Source organism: Lampris incognitus, chromosome 8 (assembly GCF_029633865.1).
Source record: "Lampris incognitus isolate fLamInc1 chromosome 8, fLamInc1.hap2, whole genome shotgun sequence".
NCBI lineage: Eukaryota > Metazoa > Chordata > Actinopteri > Lampriformes > Lampridae > Lampris > Lampris incognitus.
The window spans coordinates 17,321,785-17,349,122 of record NC_079218.1 but is presented as its reverse complement, the minus strand read 5'-3'; the positions used below and the strand labels follow the sequence as shown (position 1 = coordinate 17,349,122).

Genomic DNA, 27,338 nt, shown 5'->3' with positions numbered 1-27,338 from the left:
AAAACAAAAAGGTTTCAGTATGTGTTTGTGATGTCTTCTGAAGAATATCATCCTAGTGTATACTAAAATGGAGCACATAACCTCTAACCTAGTATACACAAAGCAGGTATCCCTCTTTTTTTGGCTTCAGGAGAGATTATGAGGGAGGAAAGGTACTCATCGTGGTATCTGACAGGAAGACCCAACAGGGTTGACCTTGGACTGTAAGGCCTCACATCTGCCCAAAGATGATGGCGCAGACCAGGAAGATGGCATAGAGAAACATCAGACCCAGACCCAGCCGGCGATCCAACTTCCAGTGGTTCAGATGTACGCTCGCCACCTGAAGGAGGCAGTTGGAGGGAGAGGAAGGTGAAAGGTTGCCAGGTTTTAAAGACATCCTAATGATAATGTGCTTATACTTCTACAAAAACAAAATCACTGGTAAAGCATTCCAGAAAGTGACAAATGGTTTTTGATATCTACTACTTTTGTGTTTTGATTGATTGACAGGGGGCTCCATTTTTCCGTCTCTTGGTCAAAATGTGTTTATATTTTCCCGTACATGTATCCAAACAAAACAAACATTCTTCTTTTTTTTTTTGAATTTCCCCCTTTTTCTCCCCAATTGTGTCCGGCCATTACTGCAGACTACCACATGCCTCCTCCGATACATGTGGAGTCACCAGCTGCTTCTTTTCACCTGACAGTGAGGAGTTTCACCAGGGGGACGTAGTGCGTGGGAGGATCACGCTATTACCCCCCAGCCCCCCCCCCCCCCGAACTGGTGCCCCGACTGACCAGAGGAGGCGCTAGTGCAGCGACCAGGACACATACCCGCATCCGACTTCCCACCCGCAGACACGGCCAATTGTGTCTGTAGGGACACCCGACCAAGCCGGAGGTAACACAGGGATACGAACCGGAGATCCCCGTGTTGGTAGGCAAAGGAATAGACCACTACGCTACCTGGATGCCCATCAAACAAAATGTTCTTGCCAGCGCTCACGAGTGTGTGTTGATAAATATCAACCCCTCATATCGAGATGTGCGTTCATCGCACAACCGGTTAATATGAAGTGATGCTCATGAAATCCCATTTAAGGGAAAGAGGGCAGGTTTCTAATCCAATAGCGGGCAAAAATGATGTCCAAACAATAGAAAAGTAAGACATTTTCAGAGTCCCAGCTTGACATTATACTGCAGTCTGATACACTTTAGAACCCATTTTATTCAGCAGTGGCATTACTATGTCAGAAACACAAAAAATCTGGAAGGAAATACTGCTGCACTGGAGAGCTACTACGGTCATGGTTCAACCTAAAACTGATCGAGATGAGATAAATCTGCCCACACACAAAGCAGTTCATCTGTTTATGAATAGTGAGTGATACCTTTGCCCGTTCAGATAAAGCCAAGGTGTCTGTTAATGGAGTGTTACACACACAAGTGACAACCTATGGCACCAATAGTGCCAGGGTAGGCTGGTAAAGTTAGAAAAGTTTATTTCGTCGGCACATAATATAACCAGTAACTATCAGCAAGGTTTGCTGAATAAATGACTCATCCTCCGAACTCCCCCACACTTCTGCAATCAAAAACAGAAGCCGGACCCGCTGACTCGTTCACATTTGCTGTCCTAAGCCATTTATGCAGGAAGTCCAGCAACTGACGGCATTTGAAAATGGCAGATATCAGTAGACGTGCATTGTATCCACTACATTACCTTTTGAATTTGCCATGCTTGCTTTGAATTGGTTTTGTTCACATCACTACACAACAGAGGTCAGTGTTCAAACAGAATTACACTAGCATGTGCCGTCTGCCTTTAAGAAGGCTACACAACTGACAAGTTAGGAGCCATTTTGAGGTTGTTTTTTTTTGCCCCAAAATGATTATCAGATCAAAACTCCTACCGCTGTTGTTGGTGAAACCAGCGGAACACACACACACACACACACACACACACACACACACACACACACACACACACACACACACACACAACACAAGCTCTCAGTCTGTCTATCTCTCTCACCGTCAAGAAGACAGAAGCCAGCAGCAAGATGACGGAGTACACCAGTCCTTTGTTATTAATGGAAATCTGTTGAAAAAGAGCAGGTGTCAGACCTATTCAGCCATCTCATATGTCCCAGAACCATCCAGTATGTCATCAGAACCCTACTGCTAGGCTTCGTCTTCTCTCCTCATCTCTCTCCTACGAACACGGACACGTAAACCAAAAGGATCCAGGGAGAGCACTGCTGACATGTACACTACAGTAATTAACTGTATTTAATATCCATTAAATGCATTTATTTAAATGTGATCGGATGAGATTTACTGATGATGAACTTTTGAACATCTGGACACATTCGTGTCCTAAACTTGTCAAGAGTCATGAACAACTCACAATATGCATTTCAACACATGAACTGTAAATTGTAGATTTGTAAACTTGACATCTGCCTACCTGTGAATCTGTTAACAAACACACAGTATCTTAATCTATTTATTAGTTTTTGCCCTTTTACTATATTTATATATACATATTTTACCCTAAGTACTCTCTTTGCTCTATACATACTTACTACATGCTATTATTTGCTGCGGTGATGTGCCTGTTTCGCTGTGGGGGTCATTAAAATTTCATCTGATCTAAATACAACCTAAGGTGTCACAGTGTGTGCCTACTGTTGATCCGTGGTCCACCACGAGAGTGCGCAGAGCCCAGGGAAAACCCAGACCCAGCAGGATGTCAAAGATATTACTGCCTATAGAGTTAGACACCGCCATGTCCCCCATGCCTGAAACGAGATGGGGAGACAAGCTGGAGAGATGCTCACCACAAAACCATCTATGGTATATAAACAAATGAAACAAACAAAAACAACCCACTCGTGTTTCAAAAGAGAGCAATGAAAAAGTCTGGGTGAAGAGAGAAACAAAGGAAAAAGAGAGTTACCTTGTCGAGCTACAATAAGGCTGGCCATGCAGTCCGGCACGCTGGTACCTGCTGCCAGGAACGTTATGCCCATGATGTAGTCTGGGATGTCTAATGTGTGGCTAATGATGGTGACCTGATGGACATGAAGAAAACAAAGCAGAATGAAGTCCATGTGCTTTGCAGACTTCCAAACAAGCAGAACGCGAATCATAACCAAGAACATAACAATGACTGAAAATTGAAAGCCACTTTATTTTGTCATTGTACAGGTTACAATGAAATTATGTGTTCTCTGCATTTAAACCATCCTATCGTATAGGAGCAGTGGGCTGCTGCAGCATCCGGGGACCAACTCCAGTTCTTCTTTCCACTGCCTTGCTCAGGGGCACAGACAGGAGTATTAACCCTAACATACATGTCTTTTTGATGGTGGGAGGAAACCGGAGCACCCGGAGGAAACCCACGCAGACATGGGGAGAACATGCAAACTCCACACAGAAAGGACCTGGGACGGCCTGGGCTTCAAACCCAGGACCTTCTTGCTCTGAGGCAACAGTGCTAACCCAGTGGTTACTGGCTTCTTTTTGGAGTACATATTTTGCATATTTTACAAACAAGCTTAAACGTAAGCTAAAATATGTAACTCTATCCTAGAAACTGTTATTTTTTTTCCCTTCGCTGGTGTGCCTGATGGCAAAGCCCAGACAATCTTTAGATTACATAAAAGATAAAAATATAGATTTGTATTGTGTTTAAATTGGATTAAACTCTATGAAGGACCCACACATCGATAGAGATCAATAAATATGATGTGAAAACAGGTTGTGTCTCAGGAACTATAAAGCCCTCTTGTCTGGCTTGGTTCACTGTTTTGAGAGACAAACAGAAAAGATTGATTTTGTCATCAAGATATCCTAATCAAAAAGCTAGTAAATCAACAGCATTGGATAATACGGACTTTTCACCAGCACCAACTCTACAAAGATGGATTGGGTTCTTTGAGACTGTTTTTATTGTGAAATGACGGTAAATGCAATTTTGAATTACTAAAGAGACAGATATAGATTTGAAGTGGTCAAAGCTTTTGTAATGCAACTCCTAAACGGTGAGCCATCTGAAGGGAGCATTTGCAAAGATCTTTCCATGTTTAACAGTCTCTAAATTTCTACTAGCAGATTCCATTAAAGGGAATTTTCACCGATTGGTTTTGTGTACGTGCAGTCGGTACTGATGAGTAATGTAGTCTGATTGAAGCAACAGTGTCCTCACTGTGTGACATATTGACTGAGAAATCAGTGTTATCCTGCTCAGTCTTTCCCACAGTGCCTACATGTACCAGCATGCATTGCGTGTATCGTCATCCATACAATCTTCTGCGCTAGTGTTGTGGGATGTCATTTCCACTATCTGAACCGTAGCTTGGTCAAGATAATGAGCATGTGTTTTTTGAACAGCACGCTTAAAGTAGATTAGAGTAGATTAGAGTATTACAAAGTCTGCTAGGCTGTTAATCCGGCTACCAACTGACGTCACGATACGTCACTTGGCGGACGGAAAAAGACTCACTGCCACTCCGGAGATGCAGAAACGATCAGGAACAACTGCAGGTGTTTTTCATGTGCTATCCCTGTTGCAGATGGACAGAGATAAGGTTGAAAATCGGTGAATTTTCCCTTTAATGTGAAACAGCTTGGCCGGCTTTTACCCCGCTGATCAAGCATAAAGCATTTCAAGCTGCAGTGGGTGCTTCATTCTTACCATCCACACCATGAGGTAGGAGAAAATGGCGATCCACAGGGTGGAAACCACAAAAGTGACCATAAACCAGCGGTGCCAGCATGGGCGCACACAGTTAGGCACAGTGCAATAGAGCAGGGAGCCCAGTGGCCAAGAGATCACCCATTTCAGCCGCGCACACCAACCACCTTAGATATACATGAGAACATAATATCAGTCCAGCTCCACAACAGACACATAGAGCTATTCAATTTGTCTTTGGGAGAAGATTTAATTACAGCCTGTTTCTATAGAAATATATGAACTAAATCTCAGTGAGACCTTTAAAGATAGACTATATAAGATTTTAGTTCTGATTTGATTTATTCCTCTCTCATTTTGTTTGCTGCTATTCCTTGCATTTTGCTCAGGGATTTTTTTTCTGGTTTGCAAAATAGCTCTTCCCCTATGCATCAAACCTATCCCACCCCTTGTAAACGTCCAGGCTCACCCATTCATCCCAAAAGGATGGCTGGATTGTGCAAAATACAAAATATGTCAAAGGAGCAGCCAGTTTTAGTATGGATGTGTAGTTTAGCTGTGGACCAGCTACCTTTTTTTTTTGAGGGGAGGGATTTTTCCCCCTTTTTCCTCCCCAATTGTACTTGGTCAATTACTCCACTCTTCCGAGTCGTCCTGGTCGCTGCTCCACCCCCTCTGCCGAGCCAGGGAGGGCTGCAGACTACCACATATTTCCTCCGATACATGTGGTGTCGCCAGCCACTTCTTTTCACCTGACAGTGAGGGGTTTCGCCAGGGGGGATGTAGCGTGTGGGAGGATCACACTATTCCCCCCAAGTTCCCCCTCCCCCCTGAACAGGCGCCCCAACTGACCAGAGGAGGCGCTAGTGCAGCAACCAGGACACATACCCACAACTGGCTTCCCACCTGCAGACATGGTAAATTGTGTCTGTAGGGACGCCCAATCAAGCCGGAGGTAACATGGGGATTCAAACCGGCGATCCTCGTGTTGGTAGGCAACGGAATAGACCGCTACGCCACCCGGATACCTGAATCAGCTACCTTTAAGGCAGCTACAGTATACAGGTGTGGCAATGGAAGGCAAAAAGGGAATTGATGAAAATATTCACACACTTTCAGACTTTAATACTCTGTGTAATCTTAAAATCAGTTGTCCATTCTAAACTAAGGTTTCCTGTTGATGATTTTATTTCAAAAGAGAGTGTATAGATGATTTGCACTGCTGACCACTTAGGCTATAGCACAACAGCACAAGTCAATGTCAAATATTCCTATTAAAATCTACAATTAAGCGAATACAAGCAAAGACAACTGCACAGACATCCCCCACCTGGTATATGAAGAGGACTAAAAGGTCCATCTTCATCTTCCTCTTCTTCTGGCTGGGAATCCTCTACTCCTGGTTTCTCTCCAGAGTCTCCATCCACTATTCCAGCTCCATCAGGGATCTGCCTCTCTGCACCACCTCCATTCTCTAGGCTGCAAGAGCCGTCCTTCATATTATTATTGACTGATCCTTCCCTCGGCCTGGCACTGGCCTCAACATCCAACTGGTTCTTGGGATTCCTAATTAACCTCTGTCGCTATCGTTGAGGAAGAGAGCAACAGTGGGAAGGGAATAGATAGATGATGGAAAGACAAATTAGAATTATTTTTTTTTACTTTCTCTCTGGTTCACTTTGTCAGCCATATTGGGTTCTTTGTGCCTGATATCTGTGTCAAATACCTCGCTGATGAGCACGCGTCCTGCCATGGACAGCCTAGTGCGAGGGGAGAAGTGTGGACTGATCATAACACGCAAGCCGGCCTCAGAGAAGGAGAGTTTATGGGGGTTGAGAATGAGCAGCTCATCCACCATCATGACTGGGTTAGGCTCCTGAACATGGGCTTGACCTGCGCAATGGAGATGCGTTGGTAAGTTTAAAATGCGACAGGGTATGCATGAACACAAGTAAGACAAACTTGTGGAGATCACTGGCACTACAGAATAGACACACAACATCAAAGGAGAGATTAATATGTTAAGTCTTATCTCGTAAAGAATGTGAAATAATAAACTACAGATAGCCACAGCCTCGTTGGTCTGGGTATCGTGGTACACTGGAACCATTGGGCGTAGTAAGGACGCCAGACTAGACCTTTACTGAGCAGCACCATGGAGGTGTTGCAACCAGCTGCCTCATCTCCCAACTTCTCATCTCGGTGGACCTCTGAGCCAAGGCAGCACTGCCTAGGACCCCTGAGCTGACGCATCACATACCCAAGGATCGGGGAGTTGAACCTGTAACCAAATATCGACCACTGTTTAGAGGGAATGCAATAGACTGGACTTACCCTTTAGTATGGACATATTTGGGTTATGACAGCTAATGAAATTTTATATTTGATATTTGGGAATACTCACTTCATGATGATAATGTATAATCCATACATGGACATGAGGAGCAGGGACTCCCACCTGCAAACACAAAGAGGACATTTGGATAAGACATGTCTTACACATCCACAGCTCCAGCTGAAGATGCCTTAGAGAAAACGAGATCTGGAAAACTAAATGGACCACAGTGACGCAGCTCACTGACTGATATCTGTATGATGTTGCCGGTCTCGCCCTTGACTCAAATCCCCTTTTCCTCAACTCAGCCGGACTGCTCTTGAAAAACAAATGAATAAACAAATAAGTAAATAAATAAATGAACTCCTTCTGCCATAAATAATAAAAAATGTAGTTTCATATTCGTTGCCTTGCTCCCTGACTATTGCTAACTGTCCTTACTGTTGGATGACGGCAGTTTTCAGTGCAGGAGGCTGAAGTTCCTCTCATGCCTACTCTATGTTGCTCTGAAAAAAATGTATCATGTCTTGTTGTGAATGTCTAAAATGTAATTTAATGTAAAATACCAATCATTCAAAGTTACTATCCTATAGGCAGAGGCATGGGTGTGCTATGGGTTCCCCAGTCTCACCTGTAGTGGCCAACTCGTATGTGGAGGAAGTGGAAAAGAGGGCCCTGATGTCCTATCCAGACCACCTAGCCATTGGTTCAGATTTGTGGACGACACCTAGGTTAAAATTAAATCTCAGGATGTACCACATTTCACCGACCACATTAACTCTGTGGACAACCACATCAAGTTCACCAGGGAGGATGTGGAAAATGACCGGTTAGCCTTCTTAGACTGTAAAAGTGCAATTGGTGATGGGGGACAGTTGATTGCTGATGTTTATCATAAACCAAGACATACTGATAATTATTTAAGGTTTGACTCTCATCATCCACTGGAGCACAAACTAGGAGACATCAGGACACTGTACCACCGAGCTGACAACGTCTCCACTGACACAGCGGCCGGGGAAGGGGAGAAATCCCACATTAAACAGGCCCCGGTTAAGCGTGGTTATCCTAACTGGGCATTTGTCAAAGCCAGCAAGATGCCCAAACGGTACACCAGCCGATCGAAAGGAGGAGAAGGGCAACAGCTGCCTAAGCGTAAACCAGTGGTGATTCTGTATGTGGCGGGAGTGGCGGAACAGTAGAGACGCTTCTTTTCCTAACATCGCGTCTCAGCTGCTTTCAAACCCCAAAACACGCTGCACCAGAAGTTGGTCCACCCCAAGGATTGGGTCCCCTGGCATAAACAGAGCAATATAGTGTAGCTGTTAAGTGCCAGGTGGATTGCTGTGACTTGTACATTGGGGAAACCAAATACACACTGGCCAAGAGGATGGCACAACACAGAAGAGCTACCATGTCAGACCAAGACTCCACAGTCTACACCCATCTACAGGTCAGTGGCCACTCTCTTAAGGATGAGGATGTGCACATCCTTGATAGGGAGGAACGCTGGTTTGAACAGGGAGTCAAAGAGATCATCTATGTGAAGAGGGAATGACCGTCCCTGAACCGGGGGGGGGGGGGGGTGGCTAAGAGTACATCTGTCACCATCTTACAATGCTGTGATTGCAACCATTCCCCAATCCTCTGTGAATAGTAGCACACATGGCCATTGTAACTCTAGTTAATTGTCGTGGCAACTTGCATATAAACAGGTTGGTTTCAGTTGTTATGCCACTGTATTGTTTATAAGGGTGGGGATACCTGCAGTCAGTTTAGACTGAAGAGGTCACTTAGATGAGTGATGAAAGATTTCTCTTATTAAAAGTTGTGTCCAGATGAACTGACTCAACGTACTGGGATTTCCTTACCTGGATTATTGAGCATGCATAAAGACATATCCTGAAGAGTGTCTTGTTTTATTCAATTTACTGGCAACAATTTTGATACTGGGGAATCCCGGAGATCAGTTTGAAACGCAACACTTTCCCCGCCATCCTGAAGATGTAAAAAACCATGTGCCTAATCGTTTTTCCGACCAGCCAGTAAATATAAAACTACAGAGGCGTTTATATTTTGGATATTTGTGGATTAGCTATCGTTTTACAAGCCAGCAAGAGAGAGAGTATCAAAAATGACATTTGTTGGCATGTTAAGATCCAAAATGGCCTAAAACAAAATAATGGATTATGAACAGGTGGCCATTTGATTCTTTCTAAAAGTTTTCTCTGGTTATTGTGTCTACTTTTTAAAACTAAGTGCAAATACAGCACTGGCAGAACAAATGTAACAGCTAGAGGAGAAACACATGGTACTACATCTTTAACGCTGAAATGATTAGTTAATCCACAGAACCCAATCATTATTTCGGTAATCAATGAGTCATTTTATTCACTTATTAAGTGAAAATGCTAAACATATGCTGCTTACAGCTTCGCAAATGCCAACATGTGCTGGCTTTTCTGCAATTCTGATCACGCATTAGAAAATGAGATTTCAGGGGATCATTCTGGGCTCTTTGAGCTCGTAATGGGCATTTGTCATTATTTCTGGCATTTTATGGACGACATGATTGATTGATTAAATCAAAATAGAATAATCAACAGATTAATGTATGATGAAAATAATCATTAGTTGCCGCCCTGTAACTGTTCAAACTGAACTACAGGACTACTGTGCAAACAGTCATTATTACACCAAGGACGGAAGGACAAGGACGTTATGTGATTGCACTATGCTGTCCCTGCACCCATTTCAGCGTGAAATCAGTATCCAGGTAGCGAGGAAAACACTTAGGAGATGAGACCCTACAAAGTGCCTGTGCTCAACAGCTAGGATCAAATCAGCTGAGCTCGCCTCAAAACTGATGAATGCATGGACTCCTACTACATCTTACGTGAGCTTCCATGAATAAATCTACATTCTGATTAAAACCATTAACAAATGAAATAATGGAAGGCACAGTTTACAAACGAGGTGGCCCAAATATAGAAAGCATGCTGAGAAGAAAAAGAACGGTACGGCAGCGTTAAGAGTACTTATACCATGGTCACGGAGAATACTGGTTTCTGATTGGCTGGAGGGTGTGCATTATTGACAACACTTTATTAGAAGGATAAACCCCTTGAGATGAACCATCTTGTTTTCAAGGGGTCCAAAACTGTATAATGCATACGTAGTTCAGCGTACGTTTACTCACCGTTCTAAATTAATGTAATGAAACTCCTGTACATTATTCCTTGCATAAAATCTACCTGTTAAGAACACCAAATGGAAATAAAGGCACACCATAACAAAACAATGACAGCTCAACATCAAAGTTTTCCATAAGGTTAAATCATTGTCTATGTGTTGGTACTACACCACTATCACAATTTGTAGAGCTGTAACCAAACAAGTGAACTGTTTTGAGCAGATTTTTGGCTTTTTTTTTTCCTTTTCTTTTTTTTTGTTGCTGATTGCGACTCTCCCCGCCTGGCATGACTCAGTGCTGTTGGACCTTAGCTTGGTTTCCACAAAACCAGGTATTCAGAGAGAAAAAAAAGGGCAGAATCCATCCATTTTGATTGCAATGTGATTATTTTAAATGTGTGTAAACAGTTAATTCAAGGAGTCAACTACGCTCATTTTAGACAGCTCTTAGAGCAGAGTTAGCCGTTTTGCTGTCGATGCATTCAGTGTCAGGATTAGAATAACAGACCTGAGCTCATCACATAAGAGGAAATCAAGAAAATACCTTTTGCACAAAGAATACACAAATCTCCTTCAGCATATTTGAGTCATTCAAAAGTCATTCATACACAGTGAGCCTTTAAGAATTTAATCTGATTCATCAATTTTAAAATAATAAGTGTAAAGCATATTTTATCATTGTGTGTCAATAATATCAAGGGCAGAGTGCTATTCCAATGACAATATCTATTTTATGCTTTGAGGCATAAATAAGTGTAAATCAATCCACCGTGAATAGACTTACCAAACTACCTTAGCATCGTAGATAACCTGGGGGGGGGTAGCGAGAGAGAGAGAGAGCCTCCTTAGAACAACAAAGCACAACCATTCAAACGGTGTCAACACAGATCTATATATTCTTATTATAGAGGCAGAGCATTTCTCACCAGTATGAGAGCCAGCACAGCGAGAATGTAGTAGGTGGAATCTCTAAACAGGGACCACCATGTCAGTACTATCACCTGTGAGAGAGAAAAGCATGGGCACAGTGGCTATAGGCTTTCTAGTTTTGATCTTTGAATATCTTGCTAAGTCTGAATATCTTGCTGAATTTGGGTATGCACAGTGTGAGTGAGCATTTAAGATGGGAGGTCTTGGGAATTTTGTACCTGGCCTGCAAAGATCCCACTCAGACCAATGATGACCAGGATGTTGAAGACAGCCGAGCCCACGATAGTGCCGACTCCGACATCTCCTTTAGTGATGAAAACACCTGGGGGGGGGGGGGGTGTCACACAGGGAAAAAGGACATGTAAATTGTGATTAAATGTGTTCATTTTTTTATCGTTTGGTAGGCCTTTAAGAACCGTATTTGATTTTGGTTACATTTTAAGAATAAAAGGATCATTAGATAGATCCTTGCAGCCTGTCAATGAGTAAACTTTTACACAAACACGCGCACGCATGCACACACACATGCTATCTAGTTCTGGAATAGCATCTAAAGACAGTATATACAAGAGCATGTTCTTAATCATATTACAAAAATGTGTCTTTGTAAAACGCTTAATATTTCATTAAAAAAAAATAGGCTGAAGTCTCTTTTTAAATTCATTTGACTTGAAGGTACAGGGCAGATTTTACTTTTTTCACACTTGAAACAGTTTGTTGACTCTGGTCACGTTTGTAAAACACTTGTGATGTAAATCAAGTACTATATTTCACGCTGCAGCTGATACTGCATAACAAATTTAAAATTACAAAACAAAAACAGAAAAGTAATACCAAATATAGTAAATAACAACAATAAATACCCAAAGGGGGGGGGGAATAATTTCATCCTGGATTGTGGACATAATTGAAAGTCTGCTGACATCTCATGGATAGTTTTGGTATTGCATGACTGAAAAGGGAACAAACATTCAAAGTGGAAGTAAAACACTTTTTTTGCTTTAACTGATCATTATGAAGTAAATGCTGATAGCACAGTGTAATGGCTATAGAATAATGACACCATCGGTGTTCAGATTGGTTCTCCATAAGAAAATCGATCGGCAAATCGGTTGACGGTACAGGAGGTGCGTCAACCATCCAGTAGCGGGAAGGCAATGGCGGACGGTTGTCGGGATTCCGGGTCGAATCCCCGCGTTACCTCCGACTTGGTCGGGCGTCCCTACCAACACAACTGGCCGTGTCTGCGGGTGGGAAGTCGGATGTGGGTATTTGTCCTGGTCGCTGCACTAGCGCCTCCTCTGGTCGGTCGGGTCGCTCCCCGGATCGGCAGAAAGGGGGTGGAGCAGCGACCAGGACGGCTGGGGGTAATTGGCCAGATACAACTCGGGAGAAAACCGGGGGGGGGGCTAGCGGACGGTTGTTAGCGTAGCGGCCTATTCCGTTGCCCACCAAGACGTGGGTCGGCGGTTCGAATCCCAGGGTTACCTCCGGCTTGGTCGGGCGCCTCTACAGACACAATGGCTTTGTCTGTGGGTGGGAGGCCGGATGTGAAGCGTGGGGGTAATTGGCCAAGTACAATTGGGGAGGGGGGGCATTTTTTTTTTTAAATGGCGGCTGTAACGACGTAACTGGAAACTACCCGGCAACAGAAAAAGAATCGAGTCGACCGGGGAGGCGGAGAGGGAGAGAAAACGATAAAACAAGCGTGAACCTCGGACGGGATGGAGAGAGCTTCCGGGACTTGAGAGGGTTCCAACCGACTTTCAGATGGCATTATTTCCACTGTACCAATAAATAACACAACCTACATAGTATTTATACTACCGAATGTTTTATTCTGCCTTTATCATAGCACTGCGATCGGGGTTGCCAGTTCAAATTGGGATTCCACGGTTGTTTCTTGCTTTGGACATTAGCCAGACTGCTGATGAAACGGAAAGTGATACGGTTGTCTTTGCGACAGCGGCGCAAACAATAATACAACTCGGAAACACGGGGGGGGGGGGTTAAAAGTTGTCTACTTCCACTTTAACTGAGAAAAGTAAGAACTATGAAATTGTGGATATACCTAGATTGGAAAAACCACAACTGGGACATTTTAGAGGTGCAGACAGGCTGAGATACTGACCAATGAGGGAGGTGAAGAGCTCCGGAGCAGAGCTCCCGGCAGCCATAAAGGTTGCCCCTGCCACATCTTCGCTGAGCTGCAGGTTCTGAGAGACGGACAAATTAAAATAAAGAAAATAAAGAATTGTTACATCTTACCAAAAACTCACGTTTGTACAATATAATCAGATGAAGCTAAGATTGCACGGCCTCTGGCAAGTGATGAGAAGTTGAGGGTAAATGGCAATACTCGAAAACTACAGGTGCTTTGTTTCTCACCTCGGATATTTTCTCAAGGGAAGGGACGAAGTAGTCATCGCAGACAATGGCCAGGGCGTAGAACATGTAGATAGCCTGGGAAGCACAGTGATGTACAGATAAGAAACTTGAGAAACAGATTGTTGTGAAATAAATCTGCTACGTGGGTCTGAGTTTGATTATATGGTAATAAACAGCAGGCTTTCTCTGATGAGTGTACCGTACTCACACAGAGCACATGCAGCAACACAGCCCCGTTTTTCCTCTGCTCCTTAGTAAAGATGTCCTCTGGAAACTCATGGATGGCTTATAAAAGGGAAGGACGAGAAGGTATTTATAGGTATTTATAGGAGCTCCATTAAACCTGTGTACATGTTTGTATGTGTGTGTGTGTGTAGTCAGGATGTGTGCGTTATGGATAAAGTTAACAACAAAACAACAACAGATAAAATCATTCACATATTCACCCTGGGTCCTGTGTTTTTCTTGAGTAATTAGTAACTTTGCAATGAATGTCTATGGTCATTTTTGTGGTATTAATGCTTTAGCAGTCCATGGTCATATATGATGACCACTACAATGTGCAGCGAAAAGCAACTGGAATATCATGAAAACAACATTGTGAGAGGTAAGTAAACGAAACTGTAAGCCCTTGATGCGAAACACTTGTATTTAGTTCTGTTGAAGCACAGCCAATGGACATTTTCTCACTTGAAATACAAATTCTATTTCCTAAAGCCACTTTTCTAATTCATCTTTTAATGTCGAAACAAGCATTATGTACACACTGCAGACAAGAGTCCCACCTTAATGCATACGGAAATTAAATTAATCTAAAGGAAACAAAAGGTAAAATGAAATATCAGAGGAGTACATGCCATTCCAGTTAAACACTCCTTTGCCCCTCCTACATTTACAGTATAGTTTTAAAGTGGGAGCTCAGCCTCAACCATTTACCTGCAGCCCCTCTGAAAATGTCACCTGTGTAGTGGAATCCACCACAGCTCCCACATCCAGCGACTCTGCAGCCTCTTTGCCTCCTCCCTCCTCCCCTCCTGCAATCCAAATCCATCCCCCCTGTCTAATAAGGTTTAAACCAAATGTTGACAAAGTGAAACAACCCCCCCCCCCAAAGCAAACAGTCTTCTGCCAAAACACCAACCTAAGGCCATAACAGAAGCCATTCAAAAAAAAATTAAGGAAGTTGGCAGTCTACAGGTGTTGTGGAAAGTGACGTCAATGCAGTTGCCATGGTTACTGACTCCCCCTACCCACCCCCATCCCGACCTTTCTGTTCTTCCATGAAATTAAGTTTTCGGCATGTCCATACAACACAAAGGAGTCACTAAAACGAAACCGCAAAACCACGTCTGGGTCCTTAGGTGAGAAAGAGTTTGCTGATAATGGAAACGGTTAGACAGGTGTAAAAAGCTCATCCACAATTGTCACATAGAGCTGAATGAGGAATAAAGGTGTAAAACACTCTGGAATTAGCTCAAGTGAAAGGTTTCTCTTCTGAATGCTGCAAGAGCCCCATTTCATTTTCCCCCTGAACATTGGCTCTATGTCTAAGTTTCTTTTTAATTGCTATGAAGCTTGATGTAAGTCTTTTATAAATTCTAGCTTGTTCCTTTTGCATGATCATCTTCATTTTTCATTTACATTTCCACTGCTGTAGGACTATATTACTTGGTTTTATTTTCTATAGGAATTTTCATATTTTTCAGTTTCTCACTTCATACCATTTTATTGACTGAAATGTTCCTTTAATAAATATTTTAATTGCACCATTGCTTTTCTATTTTTCATCACTAAGTTGAGCCTTAATTTTAAAATTTATGACGCATTAATTTTTGAACGCTTTACATTTTTTATATTGACGCATTTTCTGTGCTTCATGCAGTTACTTTTGAACTATACTTGAGTGATTTTTGAACTGATTTCTAATTTTCTACTGACGTATTTTATGCCGTACAACTTGAAAACGATTAGCATTTTTGATTTATTCTTAAAATTGTATTTGTTTGATTGCAGCCTATGCATTCGTGCATTTTTTTTAACACATCTGTGATTCTGTGAATACTTTCGTGCATTTTTCCATTTTTGAGACTAGCATTTCTTTCTGTACTTCGCCGTTTACTGCTGGACGCCTTGGATAATACCAGTTCTTCTGGAGGAATACAAAGTACTTCAGTACAATCTGAGATAACTTCAAGGTAATACGTGAGTCTACACTTCCCTTGTAATACCATTGCATGCTTGTCATTATAATTAAAGTGCATAAAAGGCACAGAGAATTTTGTCTGTTTTTGTTATTATAGTCCTTTGTGTCAGATATTGCATAAGTCTTGCTACAGGATAAGAATACAGGCTCTTGATGTAGAATTATAAAATAAATCTGACTTGAGGGTCTACTACATGATAAGGTGGCACTGTACTGTATTTGGCTGTGCAGCCCTATATGCCGCTTAGAGCATAGGGCTTACAATACCAGCACAGCAAGTCACCTTTTATAACACAGATACACAAAATTCAAACAGTATTGTTCCATATTTTGTCATATTCTTATAATACTATGCATGACCACAGTGTTTCAATGCATAGTATTACCATGAATATAAACTACATCATCTCACCATGCTGAAGCCAGTTATTTCAGAAATACTACAATGACATAGAGTATGGGATATACAGAGCAGGGATTAAAACAAGTATAAGACAACCTCCTGAGGGGACTGTAGGTGGAGAGCCCAAGGGAAATTTGCACTTGGTTTTAATGCCATATTAACAGGAACGGTGCGATCCAACAACAGCCACCTACAAACACATGGACTAGTGGCTCCTTGCAAGCAATCATCTGGTCAACATCCAGACCATACACTAAGAAGCAGGGCAGGAAGTGAGCTAAAATCAGACATGGCAGCTGCTTCCTTCTCCTTCCTCAGGTGTCAAAAAAAAAAGTGTTAATGAAAAGCCTGGATTCCCTCGGTCCCCCCCTGGCATGGCGAAAGAAAGCCTGGAGAGCAGAATGCAGCTTCAATTTACAACTCCATGCAGGGCAGCATGAATTACTGGGGGAACCTGATGCTATTAATAGCTCCTCTGCTGTGAGAGAGAGAAACAACTGGGTAAACAATCGCACAATTGGCACGCCACAGCCAATGAGCACAGCACTGGGATGACCCAGCAACTGGACAACACGCTGCGTGGATTAAGTGAACTCCACTTGTGAGTTCGGATTTAATAGAATTTGATCCTTGACACAGCAGTGTTGGGAAGTGGGCCATATGGTCCCAAGAAAGGGACACGAACTGGGTCTGCTTGGCCACGTTTCTCTGGAATATGTAAATGTTTGTGAGTTCATGTTTACACAATTGTGTGTGCGCGCGCGCCGTGGAGTGTACGTTCGCCTGTCTTAATATGGCATCAAGTGTGTGTTTTCATGCCTTTCCAATTATCGAGGCCAAGAATACCAGTGAGTGTCTCAGGATCAGTACTGGCCCACGTCGCTTGGTTTTCCCCCCCGTATCTAACAGGACACAGAAAGGAGAAGGAGCTTATTTTCTTTTCTTGCCGGCTGTTACTCTCGGGCAGTACGTGCGTGCTAAACCATCCCATCTGAGCATGTCGACATCTTTTCGCGAGGAAGCGCGAGCCTGAATGGCATCTGTGCTCTCTCTCTCTTCGCTTCTACTCCCGCTCCAGGTTCCCCACACTGAGCATCCTGCCTCCGCGGACGTCCCGACGCCTGTAAGTGGACGTCTCAGGTTTAGCCGTCTGTGGAAATCCAGCAGCATGCAGTCCACGGCGACGCTTGGAGGAGAGGCTCTGGTGAAGGCAGTTGCTATGGAGACCCTCTCCCAGGGGGCAGCTTGCTTCTTTTTTTTTTTTGATGGGTGGCAGTTGGAAGCCAAAGGCAATCGCGTGAACAGTGAGAAAGGGGGAGGTGAATATGTGTTTCCCATGGTTTTGGTTCATGAAAAATGAAAAAAAAAAAAAGAGAGAGAAGTGACAGCAGCTCTGAACTGCAATGTCTAAAAATATTTATTTTTCCTTACAAACTCTCTGGAGAGGTCTGAGAGAGTGATAGTGAGGAGGGGAGAAGAGAGAAAGAGGGGGAGGGAGAAAGTGCTATATATATATAGAGAGAGAGAGAGAGAGAGAGAGAGAGAGAGAGAGAGAGAGAGAGAGAGAGAGAGAGAGAGAGAGAGAGAGAGAGAGAGAGAGAGAGAGAGAGACAGAAAGAGAGTTTACTGGAGAGTGTTGGTCCATGATTTTCTTTGTTTAACTATCGAGCTCATGTCACGGTTTCGCAACACAAGGCCACAAATTAGATGACCCACGCGTCTCCCGCTGGATTCCCAAAACTTGTATTTGTGCCAGATGGACATCAGCTCTGAATAATAATGATTAAAAAAGTCAACAGTTCTGTAATCAGTATCAGAACTCCACCAACGAGCACTTTTCGTCAGCCTGGCTGCTGAGGGACTCCTCCTCCTCCTCCTCCTGTCTTAACAAGTTCCCCTATGCCCAGCTCTCACATCTACATCTTCTCGCTCTCTTTTTACTGGTCTTCCCTTTACAGGCCTATGACATACTTCAGTAATCTCGGATCTCCATGCCGGGCTCAGCTGCCTGTCACTCTTCACAGTGGTTATTTCTGTCTTTAGTTTCCTGTGATCTGCAGCATCCGACTCCAGCCCATGTGGAAGGCAGAGTTTGGCATGTACACTGTGTGATGTCCAGAAGATGGCGAATGACCACATCTGATCCATGTTGATATTGTGACTAGAAGGCTCCATGGAGAGTAGTATGCCCCCTGTCTGCCATATTAGAGGCCACGTTGCACTGTGTTCAGATTTGGCTGCCAAGTTTTTGGATTTGGACATGCCAGTACTGGTATATCTGATCAGCTTCGTGTTTAGCTGGCATCGGCTGACAAGTTAGCTAGCTAACCACAGTACCTTGTACCCAATGGATGCTGGTCATTAACAGCTGTGACTGTTCTGTTTATTCATAACATTGCAAGTATATCTACCAACAAGGCGAATAAATAATTGACCTTTTTTCTAGCTGTAGTTTTAATGTGTTACATTTGATGGCCTTATTTTCCTTAAATACATATAATCAGGCATCCATGCATACTTTCTTAACATTTTAATAAGGTGATGGCATGAATGGGATTTCCAAAACTGCACAGCATGGAGAGGCTTTCTGTGGAGAGATGCAGTTTGAGTGGGCAGACTCTCACTGTGGCACAAAATGCCTCTAACCCAGAAACACAAACCACTAAGACGTTTTATCTCTTACAATGTTTGGATTTATACAGTGAATCCAAAAAATATATATGTCCAATATACAACTGATGATTGCTTATTGACAGCTGATGATTGCTTATGGGCATGAAATGGGCTTGTACGTACTGTCTTAAAGAATTTACTTGAACCACTGGATTATATGTCCAATATGTCCGTCCGGTATACTGAGTGGTATGCTGTATGTAGGATATTTCTGTTGTTATTGGCAATCACAAAACACCAGTCTGAGACAGTCATTTGAAACAGAATTTCATAAAACAATTATTTTAGTCTCTAAAACAAATGATAAATGTCAGATACTCATTAGAATAACATGCAGGTGTGTAGATGCCCATTGTGACTATGTCCAGGTCATCAACACCCTGTACATCTCCATGTATTGATGTATGAAGTGCTGCGTGAAATATAAGTAGAATCCCCACTAAATGAAACGGCTGAAGGTGTGAGGAGCTGAGATCTCTATATGAGACCGAATGACAAGCACTGGGAAGCAAAGAGTAATATTATTGATCAGAAAGCCTGCAGGTTGTCTCGGAGTCAAGCTAAGCATATTGATTGGATCACAGAGTAAAGAAGTACCGTGCACTAACAACAACAGCATCGGGCACACACAAACCAATGCAAGAACCCTGCATTTTTCATGTGGAATCAAAATAAATAAATAAATATTTAAACCAGGTGTGAAATGTAAATTCAATTATGCATTTGTTCTTTGATATGCTTTTGCTGCGAGGCGGTGTCAATACATCACTGATGAACTAGAGGTCATTTTTAATGTTTTATTCAGGCACGAGCAAAGGCGTGAAAACAACAGCTGGGCTTAAATCCAAACCAATCACCCTGGGAAAGCGTAATGCTCCTAATGGAAAATACTGCACATGGCATGGCCCTACTGTAACTGTACTGAGAGAAAATGTAAACCTCTGGTGGGGTATAGTTTCATGTCTCAGGTTGACCATATCGCACCGTCCATCACCATTTCAGCTTGGGTCTGGTGCATGGCGAAATAAAAATGTGAAAACAAAATAAAGCAACTGAGAGACAACAACAGATATCCTCTACTACTCATCCTCTAAATGACTGTGGAGAGGGTGTTTATGATAATCCTCCTATACAGGCCCCTGTCAGTTCTGCATAAAAAGCCTTAACATCTATCTTAACGTCCTTATAACCATCATACCATGATGGAACATGTCTTAAAGGGGGGACAAAAATGAGCGAATTGAAGCCGAGGATTCATTCAGTATTTGACAGCGTTGATTGATTACTCCCCTGTCCCCAGTAAAAGTCTTTGCAAAGAAATTTTGTACCTGCCAGCTTCATTTTCAAAGTCTTCCCTTCCTATACATATGGAGGAATCTGTAAATCTGTGGAAATACCATATCTTGAGCCAAGTACCAAAATAGACAAATGTCTTAACATACATCTTTAGCCGCTGTCATAATTTCCAGTTGTGGAAATATACAGACTTCTTGCTTTTTTAACCCATGGTCTATTTTTAGCTCTTTCCTCTCTTGCACTTTCGATGCTTGAAAGACAGAATTGTCTGGGTATCAAAATTTAGCATTCAGTTGCTAGGCAACAATGGTCTCAATGGCCTGTCAACTGGAGGCAGATCATGCTGTCTCCCATCTTGTTAAACAGTGGAGGGATGAAAAGAGATGGAGAGAGCCTGGGGCTGGAGGTTACTGTGCAATCCCCAAGATGATATTCCTCGATGTCCAAGACTTTTAATCACACTACAGATTGTGTAATTATTATCAGTCGGCGTATTGTGGAGTAGAGAAAAGGGTGACCATGAGGAAGGTAACATGAACTGTGCAGCCCGACTAGCTGGTTTAGGTTATAATGCGTGGCCAAAGACAATCCAGTCTCTTATTCCCTTTTATGTCTATTGTATATAAGCACAGTGGAGAATCTTCCTACGGTATGATAGGGTCTTTGTCGAACACAACATGGTGGATCTATTCACAACCTTTAAATGAAGGAACTTACCCAATGAGGGTAAATCCTATCAGGTGGCATGACAAATAAATGCAGCGTGACATTGCACAAATCCCATTCATATTGTCCACAAATCCCATTCATATTGTCTATCAAAAGTGATAGAAAAGCATAACCAAGGAGATCTGCAGAAGTGCCACAGTTACCCTGTTTAGGAGGTTTGTGGCAATAAAAAAGCTTAATATGGCTCATTAATAAATTCACATTAGATAGGATCTAACTACTACCACGATTAGCAAGATCCCTGATGACTTCACGGTGCAGCCAAATTCAGGAGCTCATCCCAAACAAGCTGGCTGGTTGTGAGTGCACTACTTGAAAGAGACATTACAGCTTAGAAAATGAACATTATGGTGCAACCAAGCTATGCCGATCGTTATTTCACATGGCAGAGAAGAAGTCCTGCAACTTGTGAAAATGTCTACTGTATTTATATTTTGTGCCACCGATGCTATCGAACCTGCACTTACTCCGCAATTCATCTGTTTCCTTGAGACTTCTGTACAGATTCCTGACAAATAACACTGCTTAGTCCACATGACCTTTGAATACACCTGAGGGGAAGGATTGAGCCCTTGGTACACACTGCCCTTCTCGACTATCCGCCTACACCAAACATGTGAACATACATTAGACACAGCATTTATAAGAAGAAGAAAGAAAAAAACAACACTCTGGGTGTACAACCAAATGGTTGGGAATTTTTGATAGATACAACTGCAATCAAAAGACTGTAAGGGAATCCTCCCCTGTGTCTTATACGTAGATCCTAAATGCCCAAATGGAAACCACAGCAACTTCAATGGTTCCCACTCTTCTTAAGAAATAATTTTCAAGGATGTTTCAAGGACATTTTTATGACTTTTGCTTGGATATACATAACAACCATTGCTCACAGAAGGTAATATTATTCTGTATGAATTATCAGTGGAAGCCTCACTGTAATCTCTACAGACAGATGGACAGACTGACTGACTGACTCACACACACACACACACACACACACACACACACACACACACACACACACACACACACACACACACACAACTCCTCAAACAATTATCACTTGGTCACTGAGTTTCACTGAAATATTTTCATTTCTAACTTCATATTTCTCACCGAGTCAGGACAGAAGACGCTGACCGTGGGATACGTTCATGTGGGTGTAACGCTGTGATATTTGACACCACAGCGTACCGAAACACAAACAGTCTCTGAATGGATGGTCCAACTTTCAAGCACTGATGTGCAATCTTGGTGGTTAAAAATATGGCTAAAAAAGATGCGATCTCAGCTAAAAATCATGCTAAAAATACACAATCTCAGTGGGTAAAATGTCCATTTTATAACCAAACTACAATTTTCCATGAACTAAAATAACACTTCTTGGACATTTGGACAACCTTGTTATTTTCCATGTGTGTCTGTAAATTTCCAGGTTTTCCAGGATGCGTGGGAATGCCGTTTAGTGCTTCATTCAAACCATTGCACACTAAACGGTGAATCTGGGTGTGGGGGGTCCACCCTGTGTGTTGGTCTGTCAGTGTGTCACAGAGGACATCCCTGAAAGGTGGGGTGATGAGAGGAGTCTGGGTGTGTGACGCTGACTCACCTGCTCTGGGGTGATCCAGTGTCTGGTTTTCTGTATTCTCCTGCATCAGCCTCCGCACGGAAGCCAGCTGCCCGCCATCGGCGTCCAGCCTAAGCCCCGAGGACTCTGTCTCTGATACAAAAACAACACCGTTGTTAACGTTTAGTGCTCTCATCTAGCTATTACACCTAAAAGGCACTGCCAGTCGGTTTACAAATAGAAATGCTACTCATATGCCCTCATTTACAACAGTCCGGCTCTCCCCAAAATCAATCATCTAATAAAAAATACGAGGACTCCCTGTGGGAATTCATAGAGCCTTTGGCTGAACATAAAAATTAAAAAAAATTAAATGTTTATCCCATGAGGACTGTATGTTTTAAACCAGAAAATAAACCCTAGTCACCAGCAAACTGATATCATCAAATTTTCTATCTTTTTCCTTTATGAACCCTCAAAAGAGCTCCCGCCTAAGTTACCCTCCTGAGCCATCTTGGGCCATCGGTGCAGAAAACTTTATAGTGCAAATCTGTCTGTTTATCGCTTTCCTTGGTGGCTTATCGCTATAAGGCGTTCAGCATTTTATTGCTTTATAAGAGCTATAACAGGGGATAGTCTCACATTCGGCTGTCTAAGCCTCTCCCACTCAAAAAAAAATAAATATATATATATATATCCCTCAATGGCACCCAGAGAGCTCTATCCAGCCGTGACAAGGAAGACTGTGGCTATTGTAGTCTGCATCAAACACAATCCTGTTATTTCAGAGACGGCTTGGATTCAGCGTCTGGTGTGTTTCATGATCGCCAGTGTCTCTTTGTGGCACACAGTTCAATTGAAACAGCGGCGGTCTAGGCCGGAGCGGATCGACACTGGGGCTTTCATGTCGAACCATCAAGAGGAGCTCAAGTCGTATGAAATTCAAATGGTACTGCGCCCCAGATGGCTCTGTCACCATTATCCCATTAAAAACCGGGCGCAGGCTCCAAAACTTACACCGCATATACACTGGTATACTGAGAGGGAAGAAGATGGGAGAGGAGGAAGAAGAGCCAGCGGGGAAGGTGGAATGTGAGGATAAAGAGCTGAGAAGGGCGGAGGACGAGGAGGAGCGGCAGAACAAGATCAAGTCTGCTTCTTTGTTTTTTTATGGGAGGATTCTAATCTCCAGCTCCACTCCTCAGCATAAACTCTCTGGTGTGATGCAGAAGTGTAAACAATATAAAAGTCTTTTCTCTCAACATCAACAATTTGTTTTTGGGAATATCTAAACTGAAGCCCCGTATCACCTCTTGCCAACACATTGATGCTTACGGTCTGTTCTTGACTGACTGAAGAATGGGTCCTAACAAGAGCTTCAAGTTAGCAGCAAGTCGAGGCCACAAGAAATTTAGATTGTGGAATAGCCCAACTCACACGAACCTATCTCGTCACACAATTTGTCCTCCTCACACCCAACAAAGACCAAATGGTGTTAACTGTTGCAAATAACCAAAATTGTATTATTGTAACTTCAAAAAATTAAACTATAGGGGGCGTCTAGGTAGCGTAGCGGTCTATTCCGTTGCCTACCAACACGGGGATCTCCGGTTCGAATCCCCATGTTACCTCCGGCTTGGTCGGGCGTCTCTACAGACACAATCGGCCGTGTCTGCGGGTGGGAAGCCGGATGCGGGTATGTGTCCTGGTCGCTGCACTAGCGCCTCCTCTGGTCAGTCGGGCGCCTGTTCAGGGGTGGGGGAAATAGCGTGATCCGTCCATGTGCTACGTCCCACCTGGCGAAACTCCTCACTGTCAGGTGAAAAGAAGCGGCTGGCGACTGCACAGGTATCGGAGGAAGCATGTGGTAGTCTGCAGCCCTCCCTGGATCGGCAGAGCGGGTGGAGCAGCGACCGGGACGGCTCAGAAGAGTGAGGTAATTGGCCAAGTTCAATTGGGGAGAAAAATGCAACTATAGATGTTTAATTACCACTTGGGCTATGATTAGCATGAGGCTCCAACCCCTATACCAGTTGATATTGAAGAGTGTGGGTGGGGGTGGGGGGGTCATAACGTTTTGTGATGTCCCAGTAGATGGTTTTAACCAGGTTACCACTGCCAGCGGTGGCAAGCATGCAGTTTTGACTCACTTGTGATGTACTTCTTGTTACTTTGTTCAAGTACAGGCAGTGTAATATTTATAATTTGGCACAGCATTCAGTTTCCCTGCACCATGGGCCCTGATGTTCATCTCTTACTGTCAGTAGCTGTGCCTTTCAGTTAGTCCTTGATAGGGAGGAACGCTGGTTTGAACTGAAGAGGGAATGACCATCCCTGAACCGGGGGGGGGGGCTGCTAAGAGTACATTAGTACACATTGCCATTGTAACTCTAGTTAATGGTCATGACAATTTCCATATGAAACTGATCGTTGGTTTCGGTCGTTATGCCGCTGTGTTGTTTATAAGGGTGGGGATACCCGCAGTCAGTTGAGACTGAAGAGGTCACATGAAACATTTCTCTCAATAAACGTCGTGTCCAGATGAACTGCTCCAACTTTCTGTGACTTCCATTTAAGTTTTAAATACAGATAAAGAGCTAAAGACCGCTCACGTGAGCCGGTAGTGGAAATGTTATCTGGCATGGTGAGCTGCTTGCATGTAAACATATGACCACTGAGGCTGATGCGAAATCCTTATCGTAACTGGGTAATCAGCAAAGAAAGCAGCTGAAGCTTAAATTACAGTTAGCCTTAGTAAGATGGAAAATTAAAATAAAAAGAGTTAACATCTCGCTTGTAAAGGTGTGCAAGTACTTGTCTGCTGAATACTCGTGTGGGTTTTGCACTGAAGAGCCCTCCGCTCGGTGGATTGTTTCAGCTGGAGCGAGATACACTTCATCAAGGGGGGACAACCTTTTTCATGCACTGCTGCCATTTCTACACAAGGCCTTGTTGGTTACCTGTAAATACAACATTCAACTGCGCCTTTTATTCATCTGTGAGGCTCTCCTTGACAACTTGCCTTTTTTAGGAATGGCTTATAGAAGCACGGCCATTCAAGACACTATAACGTGTAAGATTTTTTCCGCTGATGTGAGAATAACATGTCTGTCACCGTTACACACAGCAGATCTAATGTTCTGATTTCTGTTGAAAACAGCAATATATCTCCCCGGGGTATGTGGAACGCTGGTAATTTAAAGGGGTATTATAAATATTCATGGCGTAGGCTCTATACCAGACCACTCTGCACAATGGCTTGTATGTGACAACGAGATGAGAAATACAATGGGAACCAAACACTTCACGAAACAACAATTTAAATTCGGTTAAAGCTTACACATATTCCTCCATTCGAATGACATACTATGAAATACTATTTTTTTCATTTCCTAGCTAGTTGCCCATGACGGATGCTGACAATTGAAGAATTGGCTGATCATCCAAGATCCAGAGGACATAATGAGCCGGAATAGAAGAGATGATGCTTAAGGCGGGAAAACTGCAAAATGACAAAACTTGTAACTCGCAGTTAACTATTATGAAATAAAGAAGAAACATTTCTTGGTTAAAACGACGAGTGAACTGCAACAGTCCACATGGGATGGGGCAGGGAGTAAGAAATGGATATGTACATTTTTATGCAGAATTAGTGCATTTGGAGAAGTGAATACATTGACAAATACAGATCTATAGATACGCCCGGCTGTGTATTTTCCCTAACTAGCTTTCTCTTATCATGATGCCTCACAAATGGTCAATGATGCAACAGCAGATAAGCAAACCGGTGTGTGTTTCAGTCAGGTCTGTCAATGGCCAAAATCGTGGCATGACACTTTCAGCTGGGACACCGTGCGAAGGAGGGAGACGGTTTAAAATTCTTGATAGCAAATAATAACAGCTGTGGTAAACACAAGACACTTAATATGAAGCAAAGCAATAAAATAAAATCGTTTCTCCTCTTGGTACACAACAGTTCACGACAGTAATCAACTTTAATTAAAACCACTGAAACCCAATTCACAGCCAGTGATGCACCTGAGTTCGACCGCCGTCACGGCATGGGATATATTTCATACTTTAAAGTGACGCCTGGAGCTCAACGTGTCAACAGGTCTTACCCACTGATCTACAGTAACACTTTGAGCGAAATCTTAAATGGAGGGGAAACAGATTTGGTCTAGCTGGGTTGCTGTTGGTGCTGCTGTTGCTAAGGGCCACAAAAAAAAGAAAAAGAAAGAAAGAAAAAAAGATTTATGTTGTGTGTGGGTACTGCTTCCACAACTGATTAGAAAAATTCCAGAGCTGGTTGCAACACACACACACACACACACACACACACACACACACACACACACACAACAATTTCTCAATCAACCTTAAAATCTTATTCATTTCCAAACTGCCCCCCACCCCCCCCTGTCTCTCCCTCTTTCTCTGTCTTGGTCTCCCTCCCTCCCTCTCTCTCACCTGGTACGCGGGTGACCTGGGCGAGCCAGATGACCGCAAGCAGCCCGACTCCGCAGCAGCAGAGCCGCAGGAAAGGCCGCCGTCGCCTCGCCGGTGCTTTCATTCCGAACTCGGCTGCATGGTCGAGAAAAACATCTGTTGCAATTTGCAGTCTGCTCTCTGACAGTTGTTGCTGTTGTTGTTTTTTTTTTCTCCCCCCCTGACGACTTTGTCTGAAAACACCCGCTGACGGTCTCCAACACCCCTCTCTCCGCCCCCTCAACCTCGCGACTGGACTTCCAAGTTACTCAACAACAGTGCTGCTACAAAAATATATAGATATACATGGATATATAAAAATTCCGTATCCGCTCTCGTTATCTTACTCTGGCATACCTTGCGGTAACGCGGAAGAGCTAAGTAAGCCTGTCTGTCTACTTCTTCTTCTTTTTTTTTTGTTTTAAATATGGACAGATCGACGGCAGA

General features: G+C 43.1%; 1 protein-coding gene across 1 annotated transcript; it reads right to left on the bottom strand.

Moving 5' to 3' along the window:
• Positions 1-50: 50 nt before the first annotated feature.
• On the bottom strand, positions 51-27,338 carry LOC130116528 (sodium/potassium/calcium exchanger 3). Its single transcript, XM_056284452.1, has 17 exons — positions 26,874-27,338; positions 22,446-22,556; positions 13,738-13,814; positions 13,530-13,604; positions 13,273-13,357; positions 11,360-11,463; positions 11,138-11,212; positions 10,996-11,021; positions 7,089-7,142; positions 6,823-6,965; positions 6,411-6,571; positions 6,015-6,267; positions 4,685-4,851; positions 2,945-3,059; positions 2,674-2,786; positions 2,018-2,083; positions 51-322 (listed from the first exon to the last, which is right to left on the bottom strand). Exons 1-17 carry the CDS (start codon positions 26,974-26,976, stop codon positions 212-214), a joined length of 1,839 nt encoding a protein of 612 aa, XP_056140427.1. The 5' UTR covers positions 26,977-27,338; the 3' UTR covers positions 51-211.

Bases quoted from the DNA above. Each gene is read 5' to 3' on its own strand.
- LOC130116528 (XM_056284452.1), bottom strand. From the start codon at position 26,976: ATGAAAGCACCGGCGAGGCGACGGCGGCCTTTCCTGCGGCTCTGCTGC. The intron at 7,143-10,995 runs GTAAGTCTATTC...TTGTGTTTGCAG, and splicing joins TACGATGCTAAGGTAGTTTG to GTGGGAGTCCCTGCTCCTCA. The intron at 6,966-7,088 runs GTGAGTATTCCC...ATTTGGTTACAG, and splicing joins TTATACATTATCATCATGAA to GTTCAACTCCCCGATCCTTG.